The following is a 16,029-nucleotide window of genomic DNA, read 5'->3' as shown; positions in this document are numbered from 1 at the left end:
TTGGCTAGCTATATGCCGAAGATTGAAACTGGACCCCTTCCTTACACCATATACAAAAATCAACTCAAGATGGATTAAAGACTTAAATGTAAACTCCAAAGCTATAAAAACCCTAGAAGACAACCTAGGCAATACCGTCTTGGACATAAGATCAGAAACTATTTCATGACAAAGACTCCAAAAGCAATTGCAACAAAAGCAAAAATTGAGACATGGGACTTAATTGAACTAAAGAGCTTCCTCTGCACAGCAAAAGAAACTATCAACAGAGGAAACAGACAACCTCCAGAATGGAAGAAAATATTTACAAATATGCATCTGACAAAGGTCTAATATCCAGCATCTATAAGGAATGTAAACAAATTTGCAAGAGAAAAACAACCCCGTTAAAAAGTAGGCAAAAGACATGAACAATTTTCAAAAGAAGACGTACATGCAACAAACAATCATAAGAAAAAAAGCTCAGTATCACTAATCATTAAAGAAATGCAAATAAAAAACCATAATGAGATACCATCTCACACCAGGGAGAATGTCTATTATTAAAAAGTCAAAAAATATGCTGGCAAGATTGCAGAGAAAAGGGAACACTTATACACTGTTAGTGGGAGTATAAATTTAGCCCAACCATTGTGAAGAGCAATATGGTGAGTCCTCAGAGAGCTAAAAATAGAACTACAGTTTGATCCAACAATCCCATTACTGGGTATATACCCAGAGAAATATAAATCATTCTCCTGTAAAGACACATGCACATGAATGTTTCCAGCAGCACCATTCACAGTAACGAAGATACGGAATCAACTTAAAGGCCCATCAGTGACAGATTGGATAAAGAAAACATACATATACACCATGAAATACTATGCAGCCATAAAAAAGAATGAGATCATGTTTTTTGCAGGAATATCGATGGAGCTGGAGGCCAGAAAATACTGCACGGAACTTTCTTTCTTTTTCTTTTTTTTTTTTTTTTTTGGTGTTTTTTTAGATGGAGTCTCGCTCTGTCAACCCAGCTGCAGTGCAGTGGCAGGATCTCAGTTCACTGCAACCTCTGCCTCCTGGGTTCAAACGATTCTCCTGCCTCAGCCTCCCGAGTAGCTGGGACTATAGGTGCATGCCACCATGCCCGGCTGATTTTTGTATTTTCAGTAGAGACGGGGTTTTGTCATACTGTCCAGGCTGGTCTTGAACTCCTGACCTCATGATCTGCCCACCTCGGCCTCCCAAAGTGCTGGGATTACAGGCGTGAGTCACCACACCTGGCCTGCATGGAACTTTCAGTACTATTCCACTGACCAGCCATATTTCCATCTGTCTTCCTGTCCTTGGGCCTTCCTTTTCCCTAAGACACAAAAATATTGACATTAGGCCGCTTAAGAACTCTACGATGACGTCTAAGTGTTCAAGTGAAAGGAAGAGTCACATCTCTCACTTTATTTTTGGAGATGGAGTCTTGCTCTGTCGCCCAGGCTGGAGCACAGTAGCATGATCTTGGCTCACTGCATCCTCCGCCTCCCGGGTTCAAGTGATTCTCCTGCCTTAGCCTCCCGAGTAGTTAGGACTACAGGTGCGCACCACCACGCCTGGCTAATTTTTGTATTAGTAGAGATGGGGTTTCACCGTGTTGGCCAGGTTGGTCTCCAACTCTTGACCTCGTGATCTGCCCACCCTGGCCTCCCAAAGTGCTGAGATTACAGGCATGAGCCACCACTCAGCCCATCTCTCACTTTAAATCAAAAGGTAGAAATGATTAAGCTTATTGAGAAAGGCATGTCAAAACCTGAGACAGGCCAAAAGCTAGGTTTTCTGTGCCAAATGTTTCACCAAATTGTGAATTCAAAGGAAAAGTTCTTGAAGGAAATTTGAATTGCTACTCCAGTGAACACAAGAATGATAAAAAAGTGAAACAGTCTTTTTGCTGATATGAGGAAAGTTTGAATGGTGTGGATAGAAGATCAAACCAGCTACAACATTCCCTTAAACTAAAGCCTAATCCAGATCAAGGCCCAAACTCTCTTCAGTTCTGTGAAAGCTGAGAGATGTGAAGAAGTGCAGAAGAAATGTTGGAAACTAACAAAGGTTGGTTCCTGAGGTTCAAGGAGAAAAGCCATCTCCATAACATAAAAGTGCAAGGTGAAGCTTCAAGTGCTGATGGAGAAACTGCAGCATGTTATCCAGAAGATCTCGCTAAGATCATTGATGAAAGTGGCTACAATAAGAATAGATTTTCAATGTAGACAAAACAGCCTGCTACTGGGGAAAGACGCCATCTAAGACGTTCCTAGCTAGAGAGGAGAAGTCAATGTCTGGCTTCAAAGCTTTAAAGGGCAGGCTGGTTTTCTTGTTAGGGGCGAATGCAGTTGGTGAAGCCAGTTCTCATTTACCATTCTGAAAATCCTGAGGCCCTTAAGAATTATGTTTATTCTGCCTGTGCTCTATCAATTGAACAACAAAGACTGGATGACAACCTATGTGTTTACAACATGGTTTTCTGAATATTTTAAGCCCACTGTTGAGACCTACTGCTCAGAAAAAAAAAAAAAAAAAAAGATTCCTTTCCAAATATTACAGTTTATTACAATGCACCTGGACAACCAAGAGCTCTGGTGGAGATATACAAGGGAGTTAATGTTTTCGTGCCTGCTGACACAACATTTATTCTGCAGCCCATGGATCAAAGAGTAATTTCATCTTTCTCTTTATTTTCTTTTTTTTTTTTGAGATGGGCTCTCACTCCCCCAGACTAGACTGCAGTGGTACGATCATAATTCATTGCAGCCTAGCTGCTGGGCTCAAGTAATCCTCCTGCCTTGGCCTCCCAAGTAGCTGAGACTACAATATGTCTCATTTGCTCAATTTTTAAAATTTTTCTGTAGGCTGGGTGCGGTGGCTCACGCCTGTAATACCAGCACTTTGGGAGGCTAAGGCAGGCAGACCACGAGGTCAGGAGATCAAGACCATCCTGGCTAACACGGTGAAACCCTGTCTTTGCTAAAACTACAAAAAATTAGCCGGGCATGGTGGCACGTGCCTGTAGTCCCAGCTACTCAGGAGGCTGAGGCAGAATAATTGCTTGAGCCGGGGAGGTGGAGATTGCTGTGAGCCAAGATATTGCCACTGCACTCCAGCCTGGCAACAGAGCAAGACTGTCTCAAAAAAATTTTTTTTCTGTAGCGATGGGGTCTGGATATGTTGCCCAAGCTGGTCTTGAACTCCTGGGCTCAAGTGATCCTCCCGCCTCAGCCTCCCAAAGTGCCGGGATTACAGGCATGAGATACCGCCCCCAGCCAAAAGTGTTTTGTTTTGTTTTGTTTTTGCTTTTGTTTTTGTTTTTTGAGACAGAGTCTCACTGTGTTGCTCAGGCTGGAGTGCAGTGGCGTGATCTCAGCTCACTGCAACCTCCATATCCTGGGTTCAAGCGATTCTCCTGCCTCAGCCTCCTGAGTAGCAGGGAGTACGGGAGCATGCCACCACACCCAGCTAATTTTTCTGTTTTTGTGGAGATGGGTTTCGCCACGTTGGCCAGGCTTTTCTGGAACTCCTGACCTCAAGTGATCTGGGTGCCTCAGCCTCCCAAAGTGCTGGAATGACAGGTATAAGCCATGGCACCCAACCATTTTGTTTCTGAGACAGGGTCTTGCTCTGTCACTCTGGCTGAAGTACAAGTGGCACAGTCACGACTCACTGCAGCCTCAGCCTCCCAGGCTCAAGTGAACCTCCCACCTCAGGCTCCCAAGTAGCTGGGACTACAGGTGTGCACCACCATGCCCAGCTAATTTTAAATTTTTTTTTGTAGAAATGGGGTCTTCCCTGTGTTAACTCCTGAGCTCACAGAGCAGTCCTCCCACCTTGGTCTCCCAAATTGCTGGGATTACAGACATGAGCCACTTGCCCAGCCTAAAAGTGTTTTTTTGAGATGGAATCTACTCTTGGTAAAGATGCTGTGAATGTTGTTGAAATGACAGCAGGATTTAGAATATTACATAAACTTAGTTAATGAAGCAGCAGCAGGATTTGAGAAGATTTTGAAAGTTTTACTATGGCCAAAATGCTATCACCCATTATAACATGCCCTGAAGAAATCTTCTGTGAAAGGAAGAGTCAACTGATTTGGCAAACTTCATTGTTATCTTATTTTAAGAAATTGTCACGGCCACCCCAACCCTGTGCAGCCACCACCCTTATCAGCATTACCTTTATCTGATGTAATACTTTTCCGCACTTAATAGGCTACAGTATAGTGTAACTATAGGTTTTATATTCACCAGGAAATCAAAACATTTGTGTGACTCATTTTATTGGGACATTCACTTTATTGTAGGGGTCTGGAATCAAAACTGCAATATCTATGAGGATACTGTGTATACCTAAGGTACATTATTTACAGTAGCCAAGACTTGAAAGCAACCTAAGTGGCTACTGGTGGATAAATGGATATACACACACACACACACACACACACACACGCGCGCGCACACACAGTGGAACATTATTCAGCCTTAAAAAGGAGATCTATGTGCCAGGTGCAGTGGCTTACCCCTGTAATCCGAGCACTTTGGGAGGCCAAGGTGGGTGGATTTCTTGAGCCCAGGTGTTTGAGACCAACCTGGGTAACATAGTGAGACCCCATGTGTACAAAAAAAATTGTTTTATAAAATAAGCCATAAAATAACCCCATCTCTACTAAAAATACAAAAATTAGCTGGGCATGGTGATGCAGCTGGCTAATTTTTTTTTTGGTAGAGACGGGATTTCACCATGTTGGCCAGGCTGGTCTTGAACTCCTGGCCTCAAGCGATCCACCTCCCTCGGCCTCCCAAAGTCCTGGGATTACAGGTGTGAGTCACTGCGCCTGGCCCCAAGCCTTATAATTAAGTAGAAATCTATGTTCCTTCTCTTTTAGGACAGATGCTCTTTGTCTAACTTGATTCAGGATGGGTATATGTGGTGGGTTGAGTCATGGCACCCCAAATGTTTCCACATCCTAATCCCTGGAACCCATGAAGTTTACCTTATATGGCAAAAGGGGAAGGATCTTGAGATGGGGAGATTATTCTGGATTATCCTGGTGGGCCCAACATCATAACGGTCCTTATACAAGGGAAGCAGGAAAGTCATAGAGGAGAAGGTGGTGGAATCAGATTGGAGTGATGCATTTTGAAGATAGAGGCCAAAGGATGTGGGTGGCTGCTAGAAGCTGAAAAAGTCAAGGCAAGACATTGACACCTCAGAGCCTCCAGAGGAACCAGCCTTGCCGACAGCTTGATTTTGGCTGAGTGAGATTAATTTCGGATTTGTGACTTCTAGAACGATAAGGTTGTGGGAGTTTTTTTGTTGTTTTGTATTTCTTCTTTTTTTTTTTTTTTTGAGTCCGAGTTTCACTGTTTTTTCCCAGGCTGCAGTGCAGTGGCACAATCTCAGCCCACTGCAGCCTCTGCCTCCCATGTTCAAGTGATTCTCCTGCCTCAGCCTCCCTAGTAGCTGGGATTATAGGCATGCACCACCACACCCGGTTAATTTTTATATTTTTAGTAGAGATGGAGTTTCACCATATTGGCCACGCTGATCTTGAACTTCTGACCTCAGGTGAACTTCTGACAACCTTGGCCTCCCAAAGTGCTGTGATTACAGGTGTGAGCCACTATGCCAGGCCCCAGTTTGTGTTGTTTTAAACCATTAAGTTTGTGGTCATCTGTTACCACACCAATAGGTACCTAATACAGATGTGACTATGACTTGGAGATTAAGGGACAACAGTGAAATCAGCCTGGTTTCAGCAGGGTGAGGTGGAAACACAATGAGGAAGAAAGAGGGCTTGACCAGGGAGAGGTATCAGGATGGATCCAGGTATGGGGCAGGTCGGATACAGAAGCTAAATTCTTCGTTATTTAACATAACAGATGGGAATGGGATCTGGGCCTAAAGTACCTAAAGGACCATAAAAGCTATAAGGAAGGCCGCTGGGCCTTCAATAAGCCTCTGCCCAAGAGACAGAAGCTCACTTGTGCATTCAACAGATTGTGACGAGGATCTCTGAATTTAGGCAGAAATGGGCCCTTGGATACAGCGGGGATTCTCAACTGTTTTAAATATTGAACATCTGTTTCTCTTGGCTGCACATTGGCAAAGCTAAAGTTATGGAAAAACAATGTTCTTGTTTTGAAAGAGCTTTTATAGTGCATGGTAGTTTCCCAGCCTTGGCGATACTGATTTTTTGGCCAGGTCATTGCTGTGGGGGCTGGCTGTCCCAGCACTGCAGGAGGTGCAGTAGGACCCACTGGAGGCCAGCAACAACCCTCCCTCCCTCAGTCATAACAACCAAAAGTGTCTTTGGACATTGTCCGACATCCCCTGGGGGGTTCCCTGTTTAGCAGCCCTGGTGTATAGGGTCTAGTAGAGAGACTGGACCCCAATTTTAACAGAAGTCTGCCTAGGGCTCCTCAGTGAAGCCTTTGAGAGAAGGAAACTCTTGTGAGAGGGAGGAGGCAGGAAGGAATGAGAAACATCAGGAACTAAAGGCAAAGGAAACAATTGTGTGCAAGACCCCAAAGAGGACTTGTAGGTGTGCACATGTCCCTCAGCAGTTAGGAGGGACAAGAGATTCCTTGTGGGGGACAGAAGAGCTCAGCCCACAGCCCTGAGGTGACTGGTAATCACTTGATGATACTGATGTTTTGGGAAGAATGCTACCTTGCTGAGCGTACACCTGTAATCCCAGCACTTTGGGAGTCTAAGGTGAGAGGATGGCTTGAGCCCAGGAGTTCGAAGATAGACTGGGCAACACAGTGAGACTCTGTCTCTACAAAAAAAATAGAAAAACTAGCCAGGCATGGTGGTGCATTCCTGTAGTCCCAGCTGCTCGGGAGGCTGAGGCGGGAGGATTGCTTGAGCCCAGAAGATTGAAGCTATAGTAAGCCGTGATCACGCCACTGCACTCTAGCCTGAGTAACAGAGTGAGACCCTGTTTCAAAAAAAAAAAAAAAAGCTACCTGGTTCTATTTGCCGCATCAGGAATGCACTAATCTGCCAAACTTTTTCTCTAAACTGAGCAATGAGCTAGGAATTATATACTGATTTGCATTTTAATTTCCACTTTGAGAAAACAAGGAGGTGGCATTAGCCGATCTCTCAGGCTTAGTTCCAGGATTCATTTTATATAAATATATTTTGTCACTTAAAAATATGCTGTTGAGGTACAATTTATGTATCATAAAATTAGCCCATTTCAGTGATTTTAGTAAATTTACTGACTTGTGCAACCATTACCGTAATCCAGTCTTAGAATATTTTCATTACCCCAATCCTTTTGCTATTTTTTTAAATTTTCCTGAGACAGAGTCTCACTCTGTCATCCAGGCTAGAGTGGAGTGGTGCAGTCATAGCTCACTGCAGCCTCTAACTCCTGGGCTCAAACGATACTTTTGCCTCAGCCTTCAGAGTAGCTGGGATTATAGACATGCACCATCATGCCTGGCTTATTTTTGTATTTTTTGTAGATCAGGGCTTAGCTACATTGCCCAGCCTGGTCTCAAACTCCTGGGCTCAGTCATCCGCCTCAACCTCTCAAAGTGTTAGGATTACATGTGTGAGCCACTGTACCCTCACAGCATTTTGTTATTCTTAAAGCTAATGGGCTAAGTGAGAAAGGAGAGTAGGAAGAATTCCCTCTTATATCTCCTTAGTATTCTTCATCCACTACTTTCTTCTCACTGTAGCTTTTTCTTATGTGTTAGGCTGGGGTTGCAGTAACTGTATAGATGTTTTTTGTTTTGTTTTTTGTTTTTTGTTTTTTGTTTTCCCCTCAAAGGTGCTTTGAGAACAGGCATGGTGGTTCACACTTGTAATCCCAGCACTTTGGGATGCCAAGGCAGGAGAATTGCTTGAGTCCAGGAGTTCGAGACCAGCCTGGGCAACATAGCGAGACCCTGTCTCAAAAAATAAAAATAAAAGATGCTTTGATACAAAAAAGATCCCTCAAATGTAATTTTCTTTTCTTTTTGTAAAAGCAGCATCTAATTACTTGGAAACTCTTCTCACACAAATGTGCATATTCTCATTTAATTCATCCTTTGCTATAAACAGCTAGTAATTACAGAAAGAATATGAGGGATCTATTTTCCAATGAACTTTGCCTTGAAATTCTGGTAGATCACTCATCTTTATTAAAGAAGCGTGTGCATGATAAAAAATTGTCTGGTATGACAGCAAATGCATAACTATATATAGAATTTATCCCTTAACATATTTTAGAGGATAAAGCAACAGAGGGACGATTTAACAATAAGCGGGCCACCTGCAGGATTGTCCTAATTCTCTCTCAGGAGTTACTCCTTGCTCTCTGCAGAGACTTAAGTTCTCTTTGCCCCAATACCTAGAACTGCCATCTCTTCACCATGTCATCATGCACAGTTGGGCCCTGGTTGGCCTTTTCTGGGCCTCCTCACAGCAGAATGTGCATCATCATTCCTCATAGGCCTCTTGCTTTCCTTGTAAGTCACACAGTCTTTGTGATTTACATGCAAGTAAGGGGGAGGAGAAACACAAACACCTTCCTTGTGAATCTAAAGCATGGAGTGCTCCTTTCAATCCCCATGGTGGAGCCTGTGATGCTGGTGAAGGTTTGAGCTCTGGCGAAAGCTTTTCCCACACTGGCCACACTGGTATGGCTTCTCTCCAGTGTGGATCCTCTGGTGCAGCTTCAGGGTTGACTGCCGCCCAAAGCAGTTTCCACACTCTCCGCACGTGTACGGTCTCTCTCCTGTGTGGACTCTCTTGTGTCTCTTCAGCTCTGAATTCCACGTGAAGCTTTTCCCACAGTCATCGCATTTGTAGGGTTTCTTTGCTGAGCGGGTGGGCTGGTGACCAAGATGTTGCAAACGGTTGCTCAGGCTCCGTTTACCTCCTTTGCTTTTCTTCAGCTCTCTCAGTGGGTGGCTTTTTAGGGGGCTGCTGATGTATTCCACCCTGCAATGTCTCTGGTAGTGAGCAAATGGCTTTTGAGCATTTGGGGGGCTGACCTGCCTCCGTGACAACCGAGGTTCACTCATATTTGCCCCTCTTGGTTCAGGACTCTGCAGACCATTCCCTTTGGATCTGCCAGCTGACACTGCACATGGCTTTGCTCCTTTAGCCCCTTCCTGTTGTGGATTTTCCTTGTTGTCACTTCTCATTCTGGGGGCCTCTATAATTAGAAAGAAAATGCTTCATTTTCTGCACTTGGAAGAAATAACTTCAGCAAGAGTTATGAAATACTCTGAAAGTTTCTCAAAGGGTGGCCCTCCATTGGCAACTTGCATTAGAATCATCTGGGGCATTTGTTAAACAAACAGGCTCTTCACCCTTCCCCCAAAGCTGCTGGGTCAGAATCTCTGGGGGTTGGGCCTGATAATCTGCACAGTTAGCAGGCTCCTGGGGTGATTGTGATTTATATTAAATTTAGGAACCAAGTTCTCCAACCTCCTTCCTCCTTTCTCCGTTTAGGGAAAGGTTTAGGAAAGGAAGAACAGGGAAAAGCAAACCCATCAGAACTGGGTATCGACCAATGAATGAAAGAAGGAAGAGAGGTGAAATCTCAACATTGTAAATTTTACTGCTGTAGTCTGGTGCCTGAGCTATTTCAACAAATACCCCTCACTTCGTAAACACTAACTGACAACCACCTTCTCTTCAAAAGATAGTAAGTTCAGAGACTGTGATGTTTTCTTTCATTACAAATTTGAAGTATATGAGTTCAGAAACTGGAATATGGGCTTAGCCATGTATCCTAATTACAGAAGGACTGACAGTCTGGATGGAGATGAGCTGGAATAGCCTGTGGGAAGTCACAGGATCTGGAGAAGGATCCCTTGTGATGTGGAAAATGCATGTGTGTGCATGTGCATGCACAGGCACATGCATGCTGTTCAATATGGCAGCCACTAGCCACATGTGACTGTGTGGCTACTGGGTACTTGAAATGTGACTACTGTGAGTAAGGAACCTAATTTTAAATTTTATTTAATTTTAATTCATTTAAATTCAAATGTAAATAATCAGCCTATACAATCAGGGTCAATTGCTTTTTGACAAGACAATTCAATGGGAAAAGAATAGTCTTTTTCATAAATGATACTAGGACTGCTGGATTTCCACATACAAGAGAATGAAGTTGGACCCTACTATGGTCTGAATATTTATTCCCCCCTGTTCCCTGACACACATACATTGACAGTCCTCCGTGCAGTGGTCTTGGGAGGTGGGGCATCTGGGAGGTGATTAGGTTATGAGGGTGCGGTCTTCATAAATGGGATTAGTGTCCTTATAAAAGAAACTCAAGAGACTACCATTTATGAGGAATGGGACCTCGCCAGATACCAAATCTGCTGGCACCTCGATCTTGAACTTCCCAGCATCCAGGAACTGTGAGCAATAAATTTCTGTTGTTTATAAATTACCTAGTCTAAGGCAATTTGTTATAACAGCCTGATCAGATTAAGACAGACCCCTACCTCAAATCCTATATAAAAATTGACTTGTTTCTTTATGTATGGAGGAAAATTTAACTTTAAATGGACCAAATACCTAAAAGTAAGAGCTAAATCTATGTCTCTTTGAAGAAAACATAGCTGTACATATTTGTGCCCTTGGATTAGGCAGTGGTATTTTACACATGACACCAAAGCATAAAGAAATTAAAAAATAGATAAATTACACTGTAGCAAAATGAAAAACGTGTGCTTCAAAGGACACTATCAAGAAAGTGAGACAACCCACAGAATGAGAGAAAAGATTTGCAAATTACACATAATAAGGGTCTAGTGTCTAGAACATATAAAGGACTCTTATAAAAAATGAAAACAAATAACCCGATTTAAAAATGAGCAAAGGATCTGAACATTTTTCCAAACAAGATATGTAATTGGATAATAAGCACATGAAAAGATGTTCGACACCATTAGTCACCAGGGAAATGTAAATCAAAACCTCAAATCAAAATTTCTCAACCTAATAGGATGGATAGAAGACAATAACAAGTGCTAGCAAGAATGTGGAGAAATCGGAATCCTCACACAGTATTGGTGGGGATGTAAAATGGTACAGCTGCTTTGGAAAACAGTCTGGTAGTTCCTCATAAGTCAAAGATAGAATTACCATATGACCTAGCATATGGTAATTCCACTCCTAGGTATATACTCAAGAGAAATGAAAACATGTCTACACAAAAACACACGCATTTATAGCAGCATTCTTCATAATAACCAAAAAGTGGAGACAACCCAAAAGTCTATGAACAGATGAACCAACATGAACAAAAAACCAGCATGTAATATATCCATACAATGCCTATTATTCAGCCACAGAAAAGGAATGAAGCACTGACTCATGCTACAGCATGGATAAAACTTGAAAACATGCTCAGTGAAAGAAGCCACACACGAAAGACCACATATTGTGTGATTCAATTTATTTATTTATTTATTTATTTTTGAGACAGGGTCTTACTTTGTCACACAGGCTGGAGTGCAGTGGCACGATCTCAGTTCACTGCAGCCTCGACCTCCCAGGTTCAAGTGATCCTCCTGCCTCAGCTCCCCCAAGAAGCTGGGATTACAGGTGTGCAGCACCATGCCCCCCTAATTTTTGTATTTTTTTGTAGAGATAGGATTTCGCCATGTTGCCCAGGCTGGTCTCGAACTCCTGAGCCTAAGCGATCCGCCTGCCTCGGCCTCCCAAAGTGCTGGGATTACAGGCGTGAGCCACTGTGCCCGGCCTGTGTGATTCCATTTATATACAATGTTCAGAATAAGCAAGTCTAGAGACAAAAGTAGACTGTGGTTGCCAGGGGCTGAATGTTTATGTTCCCCCAAATTCATATGAAATTCTAACTCCCAAGGTAATAGTGTTAGGACGTGGGGCCTTTGGGAGGTGATTAGGTCACGAGGGTGTTGCCCTCACTGGAATGGGATTAATGCCTTCATGAAAGAGCCCCACAGGAGCCTGTCTTCCCCTTCTGCCACATGAGGACTGAGAAGTAGGCAGTCTGTGACCTGGAAGAGGAGCCTCACTGGAACCTAACCATGCTGGCACCTTGAACTCAGACTTCCCAGCCTCTAGAACTATAACAAATAAACTCCTGTTGTTTATAAACTACCTAGTCTCTAGCATTCTATATTAGCAGCCTGAACAGCCTAAAACACAAAGTACCTCATTGAATGTAGCAAATGTTAAGAAAATAAGGATTTTTGTCTTCTTGTAACTCTCCTCTCTAATGTGCTGATTGTATCTTGTATTCACATCACCAGGCTTGGCCAAAATGTCACTGTCATTCAGGCTTAGAGATCACAGGACTGTGTAGAACAAGGCCAGCAGTTACACAAATATCACACCAGAGAAAGGGAAATAGATTTGAGGATTTAAAGTATAAGCAACATCATGGAGGAGGACAAAGATATATGATATAGGGTGAGGTTTTTTTTTTCTACCAGGCCCCTTCTAAACAGAGGAGCATTTTAAGCAATGAAACTCAGCCATAGCTTGCATGGAAGTTCATCTGTGGCCATATTTGGATCTGTCTTTTCTATAAGAAGTTCTGAAAGGGACAGAAAAGTAGGTACAACCCTGTCATGCAGTGGATTGTCAAATATTCATTAACAGAAAATGACAAAACATACTTATTTGTAGTATCACCACCATTCTAATTAGTGAAATTTGTTTAGTGAGTAATCATCTACTATTATATACAACATTTTAAAAAACACACACATGTGGTCTATGCCTTTGCAGAACCATGAGATACACTGATGGAGATAAAGGGCTGATGAGAGGGAGAGAAAAGGCAGAGTGTTTACCTGTCCCAGCCAATTTGGGGGTTGGTTCTTGGAGGAGTGGGGATTTCTCCCAATGATGGGGGCTCAGCCGGTCATAAGCTCCCGCCTGGGAAGGTTCTGCTGGAGAGCTCTCCCTGAGATCTCTCCTAGGAGTCTGCGGTTGAAAGTCTGGCAGTTCCTGTTCTCCAAGCTGAGATCCAGTTTTCTCCAAGAGCACCTTTTGCCCCTGCATACAAACGGCCACCTAGGAACAAGCCCCATTAATTCCATCCATCAGGACTGAGGGAAGCTTGATCTCTCACTGTTGTATAATGACCTGTTTACCTTGGGAATTGCTGATAACCATCTAGAGGTCAACTTTCATAGAAACCACTGAAACCGTCAAAGGAAGTAAAGGGAAGGATGTGAAGAATGACAGGAATGAGGATGCTACAAGTCAGCCGAGTGGCTTCCCCTAAAGCTTGGGCCTTTCTCAAGGGCCAGAGTCAAAGTTATCAGGGTAGCTGCTGGCACAAATATCAGAGTCAGTCACGACACTGGACCATCAGATGCCCACTCTACACACCACGCCCCCCGCCCCAACCTACTTCTGCTGGAAATAGGCCCTGTAGGAACAGGAAGCAGTATGGTGAGAGGCTGTTACAAACTCTTCTTATCTAATACATTGTTCTGCCAAAGACTTTCCTGGTAAGGAGATTCCAGTAGTAGTAGGGGTCTAAGAGGACTACCCTACCCTCATTCCCTAACAAGTTCTATTTTCGGAAGTACCTGCTGTTTGCTTCTTGCCTAGGTCCTGACTGGGGTCTGACTTCGGGGAGGGGAGTGGCCAGCAATGGCAACACTGGCCAGTTAAACTGTAACTTCCTGATCCAAAGACAACAAGCTAGTCAGGCACTGTGGGGCTCACTCCTGTAATCCCAGCACTTTGGGAGGTCAAGACAGGTGGATTACCTGAGCCCAAGAGCCTGGGCAATGTGGAGAAACCCTGTCTCTACAAAAGTACAAAAATTAGCCATGCATGGTGGCATGTACCTGCAGTCCCAACTACTTGAGAGGCTGAGGTGTGAGGAACACTTGAGCTGGACGTGGAGGCTGCAGCAAGCAGAGATTGCACCACTGCACTCCAGCCTCAGCAACACAGTGAGACCCAGTCTCAAAAAAAAAAAAAATCAAAGACAATAAGCTAGGCCAGGTGTGGTGGTTCACACCTGTAATCCCAGCACTTTGACAGGCCAAGGCGGGTGGATCACTTGAGGTCAGGAGTTCGAGACTAGCCTGGCCAACATGGTGAAAACCCTCTCACTAAAAAATACAAAAATTAGCTAGGCATGGTGGCAGGTGCCTGTAATCCCAGCTACTCAGGAGTCAGAGACCTGAGAATCACTTGAACCGGGGGGCAGAGGTTGCAGTGGGCTGAGATGGCACCACTGCACTCCAGCCAGGGCAACACAGCAAGACTCCATCTCAAAAAACAAAACAAAAACAAAAACAAAACAATAAGCTAGAACTTCCAATGAAATGAAGTTCCTCAAAGTCCAACTGCTACTAAACAGGGTGACCCTGCCTGCTAAGAATTCTGCTTGTAGGAAAACTAAGATGGTGTGGGAAGAGCTGACAGAAGGGATTCAAGAACCTTACAATTTTTACTTCTGGTGACATAAGGTGCATAAAGGAATGGCAAGAACGTTGGTCCTCTGTTGCCTCACTGGGTATCAGTAGTTAGATTTTCTAAAAACCTGTTAACAACTCGGGATAGGTTCCCAGACAGAGGCTGGAAGCAACTTCTGAAGCCATCCAGTCCACTTCTGAGACTCAGTCCTTAAATAGGGAGAGATCCAGATACCAAACATTACCTAGATGAAAAAGAAATCCCCAGGATGATGGGAGAGGACCCTCCTTACCCACTGCTTTGGTTTCTTGGATGCTCTGTGAAAATCTTCCACGAGGGTCACAATGTCCTTGCTGTTCGTTGGACATCGATGCCTGACCCGAGCCTGGATCTCTGGGGGCAGGATGGTCAGGAACTGCTCCATCACCAGAAGCTCCAAAATCTGCTCCTTGGTGTGCAGCTCGGGTTGCAGCCACTGACGGCAGAGCTGTCGGAGCTGGGAGAGTGCCTCTTGGGGTCCAGACACCTCTTGATAACAAAAGCGTCTGAAGCTCTGGCGGCAGAGCTCAGGATCGGGGCAGTTTTTTTGCAGAGTAGGCCCCCGTTTCTCTTCTAGTTTGGCTATTATGTGTCTCTCTTGCTTGGAGGAAGCTTCAGTGTTGGAGCTTAAAGTTATCTCCATTTTAGCTGCCATTTTGAGCGTCAGGAGACAACTCTCTCCTTGTAAACGTGTTAAGCCTTTGGGATCATGACCTTGGAGAAGTCTCTGAATACTAGAAAGACTCCAAAAACGAAGGTTCTCTGAGGATGTTAGGGAGAACGGGATGCAGAGACAAGGCCTCACTTGCTAGCCTTTACTAGCCAAACTCAAGACAACGCGGTCCCTGGGAGTGGGAAGAGTTTTGTCTTCCTGTCAGTTTTTTGAAGTCTTGCAAAGGAGAAAAGTCATAACGTCCTAAAAGGACTCTGGGGAAAAAATATTTCTTTTATTTCAGTAGCAAGCACACAGGTCTCGGGTTTAATGAGCAATACGCTCTAACTGGCGGGTGGAGCGGAATCCCTAGGAAAAGTTCAAGCTGTCACAGGTAGCTTGCCCCAACTCTCCCGCATGACGGCAGCAACCGACCTGGCGCATGTCACCGGGTGTTAAACGGTAGAGTTGAGCAAGGCCACAGCGCCAGCCGGGGGTGTGAGGTAGCGAACAGCCTCCTGCACGCGAGCGAAGCGGCTGCTCCCTGCCCAGGCGTCGCAGGCCCGGTGGCTCCGGCCTCCAGGGCGGCCCCGCGGCCCAGCCAGCCCCAGGCCTGGCGAAGCTGCCGCAACACGGTGCGCAGCTGAACTCCACGGCCGGTGCGAGCTCGGACTGGCGACTGCGACACCGCTACCCCGAGCAGCCCGGCGCCCCGCACCCACCTGCAGCCGACTCACCTCTCTGGGAACCCGGGACCGCGGGACTTGGGACCCGGCACCTGCGAGCACGGGCTGGGGGCGGGGTCGATTCCACTCGCCGCGGAGACGCCCACTGGCTGCTGAGGAACTACCGAGAGGGCCCGCCTCCTGGCAAGAGCATCCTCTACCGTCTATTGGCTGCTGCCTCTGTCAATATCGTCG

At 44.8% G+C, this 16,029-nt stretch overlaps 1 protein-coding gene across 3 annotated transcripts in view; it reads right to left on the bottom strand.

The window, feature by feature from the left end:
* Positions 1-8,142: 8,142 nt before the first annotated feature.
* LOC100998150 (zinc finger protein 174) overlaps positions 8,143-16,029 on the bottom strand; it is a 37,831-nt gene continuing 29,944 nt past the window's right edge. The window contains exons 1-4 of one of the 3 annotated variants that reach the window (XM_009195836.3): positions 15,847-15,959; positions 14,711-15,384; positions 12,831-13,053; positions 8,143-9,184 (exon numbers count right to left, since the gene is read on the bottom strand). In XM_009195836.3, coding sequence (XP_009194100.1) covers positions 8,586-9,184; positions 12,831-13,053; positions 14,711-15,112 — 1,224 coding nt within the window. In that variant the 5' untranslated portion in view covers positions 15,113-15,384; positions 15,847-15,959 and the 3' untranslated portion in view covers positions 8,143-8,585. Of the gene's footprint in view, positions 9,185-12,436; positions 12,572-12,830; positions 13,054-14,710; positions 15,960-16,029 lie in introns of those variants that run through there. The other 2 variants (XM_009195837.2, XR_004181560.1) reach the window with 2 other exon arrangements.

Source organism: Papio anubis, unplaced genomic scaffold (assembly GCF_008728515.1).
Source record: "Papio anubis isolate 15944 unplaced genomic scaffold, Panubis1.0 scaffold338, whole genome shotgun sequence".
Classification (NCBI taxonomy): Eukaryota; Metazoa; Chordata; class Mammalia; order Primates; family Cercopithecidae; genus Papio; species Papio anubis.
Note: the sequence above shows the minus strand (reverse complement) of the source record. Positions and strands in the feature narration are given on the sequence as shown.